The 8,122-nt window shown below is 45.6% G+C and overlaps 1 protein-coding gene across 1 annotated transcript; it reads left to right on the top strand.

Moving 5' to 3' along the window:
- The first annotated feature begins 1,409 nt into the window (after positions 1-1,409).
- On the top strand, positions 1,410-1,937 carry LOC141691968 (uncharacterized). The gene has a single exon (XM_074496716.1). It carries the CDS (start codon positions 1,410-1,412, stop codon positions 1,935-1,937), a length of 528 nt encoding a protein of 175 aa, XP_074352817.1.
- Positions 1,938-8,122: the final 6,185 nt, after the last annotated feature.

Below are 8,122 nucleotides of genomic sequence, written 5' to 3'. Positions count from 1 at the left end.
CATCATCTTCGAAATCAAGTACCCCGACTGGCTCACCAATGCGGTGCTAGTCAGGAAGCCGAATGGTCGACTACACGAGCTGAGTTGCATGCCCCAAAGATTCTTATCCCCTCCCTAACATTGAACAACTAATCGACGCAACTTCGGGCCACACCATGCTCGGCTTTATTGACGCCTTTTCAGGATATAACCAGGTCCGCATGAATCACGAAGATATCGCCAAAACAGACTTCATCACTCACAGGGCAGTCTACGCCTTTATCATGATGCCTTTCGGGCTCATCAACGCCGGAGCCACTTACCGGAAAATGATGAACACAATCTTCAAGAGCCAACTGGGGAGAAATATGTAATCTTATGTAGACGACATGATCTCCAAGTCGTTCACGATCCCAGATCATATAAAGGACCTCAAGGAGTGTTTTGACAACCTGGGGAGATACAACATGAAGTTGAACCCGGAGAAGTGTGCGTTCGGGGTACCTTCAGGAAAATTCCTGGGGTTCTTGGTCAGCGAGAGAGGAATCGAAGCAAACCCGGAGTAAATCAGTGCCATAATAGAAATGAAGATACCTCGCACTCAGAAGGACATCCAGAAGTTGGCAGGATGCCTGGAGGCCCTACGCAGGTTCATCCCGAATCTGACAGAAAGATGTCTTCCTTTCTTCGAGTTACTAAAAGACTCCCAGAACAAAAATTTGGTTGATTGGACCCCAGAATGCCACACAGCTTTTGAAGAAGTCAAGCGACACCTGATGAACCCCCTGATGCTATGAAAAGCTAAACCCGGTGAGCCTTTATCCCTCTACATCGCCGCCGGCCCCAAGGCCGTCTCTTCTGCCCTAATCCGGGAGGGAGGAGGATTACAAAGCCCCATCTACTATGTCATCCAAGTCCTCAAAGGTGCGGAGACTCGGTACCCAAACTTGGAAAAATTCACCTTGGCCCTCATACACTCTAGCAGAAAGCTAAGGAAATACTTCCAAGACCGAGAGATTAAAGTGGTCACAGATCAGCAACTCCGAAAGATCATCCACAAGCCAGACTCCTCCGACAGGCTAGTCAATTGGGCCATTGAATTAAGCCAATTCAACATCAAGTTTGTGCCACGGACGGCGATAAAAGCCCAGGCCTTAGCAGAATTCGTCATGGAATGCACCTTCCCGGAGCATCAACCACCCGCTTCCAGCGGGATTACCTAGGAAGAATCCAACCCAAGAACTGACCATTGGAAGCTCTATTTAGACGGGTCATCTACAGCGGAAAGATCCGGAGCGGGCCTCATTCTAATCAGCCCAGAAGGTTTCACCATTCAGCAGGCAATAACCTTTGCCTTCAAAGCAACGAACAATCAAGCTGAGTATGAAGCACTCATCTTCGGGCTCAGATTAGCAAAATCTCTTGGTATTATGAAAATAGTCATCTACAACGATTCCCAGATTATAGTCAAGCAAACCAGTGGGGAGTATATTGCGAAAGATCCAAAATTGGCACAACATCAAGCAATGGTGAGGGATATCCTGGAAACCATCCCCGATGTCACCATCCTCCAAATTAATAGAGAAGAGAACGCCAAGGCAGATGAGCTATCCAAGATCGTACAAAATACATCGGACCTCACCAGTTCGGTATATTTTGAAGAGCTTAAGGCACCAATCACAGAGCGATCCGAGGTCCTGTGCATCGGCAGCCCGGGCAACTGGATGACTCCCTACATAGCCTACCTAAGGGACAGAATGCTCCTGGAAGACCAGAACAAAGCCAGGTACTTAAAGTACAAGGCCGCTCGATTCATCCTGGAAAATGGTCAGCTATATAGAAGAACTTTTTCAGCACCCACCCTGAAGCGTGTAGATCCAGATGAGGCAAACTATTGTCTCTGGGTAGTTCATGAAGGCATCTGCGGAGATCACTTGGCAGCCAAAACTCTAGCTTAAAAAGTCATCAGGCAAGGATATTACTGGCCCACAGTCCACGCCGATTCCATCGCCTACGTTAAGAAATGCCCTCAGTGCCAGAAGTTCAGCAATGTTCCCAGACAAAGCCCCAGCCTACCAGCATCAGTATTGTCTCCAATCCCATTTGCCGTTTGGGGCATAGATATCATGGGTCCCTTTCCTCGGGCAAAAGGCGACCTCCGCTACGTTTTGGTAGCCATTGATTATATGATAAAGTGGGCAGAAGCTAAAGCCATGAGAACGATCAATCATCAAGATTGTATTAAATTTATGGATGCAATCGTCATGAGGTTCGGAATCCCGGTAGTTCTAGTCTCTGATAACGGGCCACAATTCGGTCGGTCCGACTTTGAAGCGTACCTAAAAGAACTCGGGATCAAGCACAAAAGGGCATCAGTGGCACATCCTCAAGGAAATGGGCAGGTCGAAGTGACTAACAGAACCATTTTCCGAGGTCTGGAAAAAAGGTTGAAAGAATCCAAGAAAACTTGGTCGTATGAACTCCCGAAAGTCCTATGGTCCTACAGAACCACTCCCAGGGAGGGAACCAACGAGACCCCCTTCAAACTTGCCTATGGCACCGAGGCCCGCATACCAGTCGAAACCGGGTCCCCCTTCCACAAGGTCATCAACTTCGAAAAAATCTCAAACATTGAAGGCCTCAAGACCAACCTGGAGCTCCTGGATGAAGTAAGAGATCGGGCCATGAAAAACATGGAAGCCTATAAGGAAAAGACGAAGCTCTACTTCGCAAAGAAGGCAAAAATCAGAGAGTATGAAGCAGGAGATTTGGTTCTTCGGCACACCGAGGCCTCGGACCCAACCAATCAAGGAAAGCTGCAACCCAACTGGGAAGGGCCCTATATTGTTAAGGAAGTGCTCCGCCCAGGAACCTACAAGCTAAGCTATATCAGCGGGACCGAAGTCGCAAATACTTGGCACGGAGCCCGCCTAAGGAAATTCTACCAGTAAAGGCAAGACGCACATTCCGGGATCACCTCTACTTTTATGTTATGACAGCTCGATGTAAATCTCTCATCGTACACCCCGGAATGTAATTTTTGCTCTATTTTGATTTAAATGAAAGACTTTGCTTCGAGCACCCCATAGCTCAAGATAATTTTACTATGATATTTGATTACTGACGCCATATTACTTAGAAAATTTTAATCAGTTAAAATTTTAAACCCCCATCCCGGGGACCATAACACAAACCATGTGTACTTAGAAAAATTTTATTCAGTTAAAATTTTAAACCCCCATCCCGGGGACCATAGCACAAACCATGTGTACTTAGAAAATTTTTTATTCAGTTAAAATTTTAAACCCCCATCTCGTAGACCATAACACAAACCATGTGTACTTAGAAAAATTTTATTCAGTTAAAATTTTAAACCCCCATCCCGGGGACGATAACACAAACCATGTGTACATAGAATAAATTTATTTAGTTAAAAATTTTAAACCCCCATCTCGGGGACAATAACACAAACCATGTGTATTTAGAAAAAAATTATTCAGTTAAAATTTTAAACCCCCATCTCGGGGACCATAACACAAACTATGTGTACTTAGAAAAATTTTATTTAGTTAAAATTTTAAATCCCCATCTCGGGGACCATAACACGAACCACGTGTACTTAGCAAAACTTCGACGTAAGAAAGCAAAACCAAATGCAGGAAGGAAAATATATTTACATGTTTACCCGGGGCAAACCAAGCCCGAGCCAAATTCAAATAAGAGTCAAACGAAATTCAAATAACAAGTCTAAAAGCCACAAGAGCTAAGTCTGAAACGATAGCAAACTAAGAAGACAAATTACAAGGCATGTAGCCTAGATCTTCAGCCTTTAGTCTCGGGAGGGGGAGGAGTCTTCTCGCGGACCTCTTCGGGAGGAGGAGGCGGCTGCGTCCAGGAAGTACCCGCTTCAGCGGCTTTGGCCTCCTCGCGACGAAGCTCTTCAGCGTGATACAGCTCTATGAACCCATCCATATCACCACTCGGGTTCTCAGCCAGATAAGCAGAGGTAATGTCCCAACAGATGTTGACCTTCTCGAAGATTTTGTTGTTCAACTCTTCATAGTAGGTTGGAGTACCCCGGAAAGACTCAAGGACCTCCTCCGCTCGGGGCCTAGAAGCGAGCTCCTGCTTTAAATTCTCCACCTCCGCCCGGAGGGATCCAACCATCTGCTCAGTAGCCTCACGAGACTTCACCGCCTCGGCAACAACCTTCTTATGCTCACGGGACTCTCTCTCCTTTACCTCCCGGTACTTGGTGAAGGTTTCCTTCTCACTAGCCAATTCCTTCACCGCGGCCTTATTCTTAGCCTCCCTTATGCGGTAATTATGAAGAACGGTAGAGCAGCCGCTGATCCGAGCGTTAGCCTGAAAAGAAATAACTCAGTACTAACACAAAGGTAAGAAGATGAAAGATGATAAGGGAACACTCTTATCTCCGAAACATCCCGAACAAGATGATCAAGGAAGGTATCCAGATCCTCATTGGCATAGCACTCGAAGTCAGCAGGGGTGGCATAGTTCTCGAACATCTCGTTCCGGCGATCATCCAAAGTCATCCGGGCTAAGAGGTTCTTCAACACATCCTCCTCCATTAGCTCCTGGCTCTCCCCCTTAGTAGGGCCCGAAGCGGAAACCCTCCTACGCTGGGGAGTTCTGGAGCCACCAGCAGCCTTCCTCTTGCGAGGGTTCAAAGTTCCAACCTCCTCTTCATCCAGCTCCAGCACCTCAACCTCCTCAGGCTCCAGGACAATAGGTACATCAACCACCGGAACACTCTGCCTTACGCTATTCCACGAAAAACCAACATCTCGGGCCTGAGAACCACTACCTACACCAGCCTTCTTCTTTCCCAAGTCCAACTGCACAACTCCACCGATCTTCTTGAACCTTCCGACCAAATTCTTGAATTGTTGCGACATAGCGTGATGAAAAGGGTTAAGGAACGGAAGACCTGCACAAGGAGCAACAATTAAGAAAGAAAGCATCAGGGCAAAGATATACATAAAAAAAAGTACAAGAAAAAAACTACTAATGTAAAGCACTTACAACCAACATTAAACAACGTTTGGTTATCTAAAAAGGTATCTCGGGTCCACTGGGCACCAAGAGCCACCATAAAATCATACATCTTCACCAGGGCATCTCCACCGAGCCGCTAAGATGGGAACCTGTTATTTTTCAAAGCAGTTTTGTACGCAGGCATAAACTCCAGGTCCCAGCCCCGGACGAAGATGAACTCCTGGTGCCCGCCCCAGAGCGAGTTTAACATAAAGACGGGTGCACTTTTGGCATCGGCAGGAAACCCACAACCATCTATGTTGAACGTGAACTCAAAAAGGGGAGGTAGGGTGGACTTCTTAATCTTAAAAAGGTAGTGGAAAAACTTGAAGGTAGGGAGGTATTTCTTCACATGATAACAGGCAAGGAACCAAGAAACCCACTTGACAGAATTCGGGGCCAACTGAGTGAAGGGTATCCCATAGACATCACGATATAAAGACTTGGTAAATTGTTGAAGGTTGGGCCTCATGCTACGAAGATGTTCTAGAGGAATTGCTACCCAACCACCCACGGGGCGGTGATAAACCCTCTCATGAGGCTCGGGCCACCTCCACTCCATACCATCCCCGAATTGGAAAACGACCTTCACTAAGTCATCTATTTGCTCAAAGGTATATTTTGAAAGGTCGGGATGACGGGTAGCTGGAACATATCCAGTTCCGGGAGCATTATAGAAAAGCTGATTCATGTGGACCCCATCATACGGCTCTATGCCCCCGGGCCTATAAACGGCAGTAAGGTCCCTAAAATAGTAATCATGGGGGGACTATTCTCTCGGGTCTGAACAAAATAGTGATCTATATCTACCCAGGACCCGTCTCTTCTACCCAGAGTCTGGCCGGGGTTTAAAAGGAAAGTAGGAAACTCCTCAACTATAACTTGGCGACGGGGAGACATGTTCTCTGGTTCCGGGGAAGAGTCACTCGAGAAATAGTCGGAAAATCCAAAATGGGGGCGGTCAGGTCTACGTTTAAGCTTAGCCAATTGTTTCTTTCTACCCCTCCTAACCATATACCCCGGAGTCTATGCCATTTCGGGAAGAAAAGGAAAAAGAAAGAAACACAAAAAGTTACTCAGAAACAGTTAACCTTAGAATCAAAATACCAAAATACATCATACAACCTATACATACGCATATACACAACCATCAACATGCAAACACGAACCTAGATTTTTGGCATAAATCAAAACTCACATATACAGAAACCAAGTAACAAACCCAGTGTTATGTGACATAAATAATTTTTTACGCAAACCAGGACTAAACTTTAAATAACGAACAACATCAACTCTACATTCAAATCGCTAAAACTCGACACAACAAAATCAAACCAACTCAGATATCTCACACACATGCATTCAAAAATTTAAACTACGAAAATTCATCAAACCAAACACAGTCATGAAAAAGCAAAAATGAAAATAAGGGCTTAAGCACTTACAAGAAAGCAGGAGAAATCGAACAACTTCAAAGTGCAGAAATCTCGAAGTTCTCCTTGAAGAGAGAAATTGGAGGGTTTTTGGTGTCTGTAATTGCGTAAAGAAAAAAGAAATGGCCAAGGAGGGGTATTTATAGGCACAAACGAAGTAGCAACCCACTCAACTGCCACACAATCGTGTTCGTCGGATGAAGACACGTGGCACAATCCTGAGCGTCCAGAAAGTAACCACCGTAGTTAATGATTACCTCACGGTAATTATTTAATAGGCGTGACTTTTGAGGAGAAAAAGGGGGGAAAGCTGCAACATTTCGTATATATACATATATGTATACATATATTCGTACAGGAAGCTCAACCGCCGCCCGACACTCCGGGAAAAGTGCCAAAGTACTACGCACCTGTCGCATCTACACCCGGCCACCCAAACACAACCCCGAGAAATTGTATCTAATAACACCCCGGGGTTAGGGGCCACAAATCAAAGGAAAAATGAAAATTTTTTCCAAGTAACAAAAGCCAAAAGGCCTACCCAAACACAACCCCGGGGACTTGTATCTAACAACACCTCGGGGTTAGGGGCCATAAATCAAAGAAAAAATGAAATTTTTTTCCAAGTAACAAAAGCCAAAAGGTCTACCCAAACACAACCCCGGAGACTTGTATCTAACAATACCCCGGGGTTAGGGGCCACAAATCAAAGGAAAAATAAAAAAAAATCAAGTAACAAAAGCCAAAAGGCCTACCCAAACACAACCCCGTGGACTTGTATCTAACAACACCCCGGGGTTAGGGGCCACAAATCAAATAAAACATGAATTTTTTTTCCAAGTAACAAAAAGCCAAAAGGCCTACTCAAACACAACCCCGGGGACTTGTACCCAACAACACCCCGGGGCTAGGGGCCATAAATCAAAGGAAAAATGAACAACTTTTTCTGAATCACATAGCTCATAACACACGACCCGAAGAAGAAGAATACTCCCCCATCCGGGAAAACCCGCATAAGGGAGTGGGAGGCAAATGATAGACCATTGATAATCAAGCCTAAATAAAGGAGCAGAAGCCCAGAGAGAGAACACCCCAGGCCCAAACTGGGGTGGTCCCCGGTGCCATGTGGCACAGTACAAAAGAGTCAACTGTCTCATGTTACCCAAAATAAAACAACTGCATCCCCGCCGTTCATGTGCAAAGATCCCAAGGCAGCACTGGTGGAAGAAGGACACCTGACCCCACAATCCATCCAAACCGTCCAATCAATCACCAACCAAGAATGATCAAAGGTTAGGATGAAGAGGTACAAACCCCAAAAACTCTAAATCTTGGGACCTATAAAAGGCCCCAAAAAGAGGGTTTTAGGGGTTGAAAAATATTTGACTGCTACACATCTATACACACACCCCTATACATATTTTTGAATAGCTCCTTCTTTCCTCCTCTTCTTCTTCTTCAAGAAACCCCATTTCTTATTCTCACACCGGAGTTGCCGCGGAAAACAACCCCGCTTCTGGTTCTGTTTTGCAGAGTCCCCTACCAAGCAGGTTAACCTCACTCCGGTTGCCACGTAGACATGACTCTAGCATATGTGAGAGAGGAGAAGACCCGGGAAGAAACAAAGTTATCAGTTTTTACTCATCTGAACC

Source organism: Apium graveolens, chromosome 10, assembly GCF_009905375.1.
Source record: "Apium graveolens cultivar Ventura chromosome 10, ASM990537v1, whole genome shotgun sequence".
NCBI classification, from domain to species: Eukaryota; Viridiplantae; Streptophyta; class Magnoliopsida; order Apiales; family Apiaceae; genus Apium; species Apium graveolens.
The sequence above is the reverse complement of the archived record's forward strand: the minus strand, read 5'-3'. Positions and strand labels throughout refer to the sequence as shown.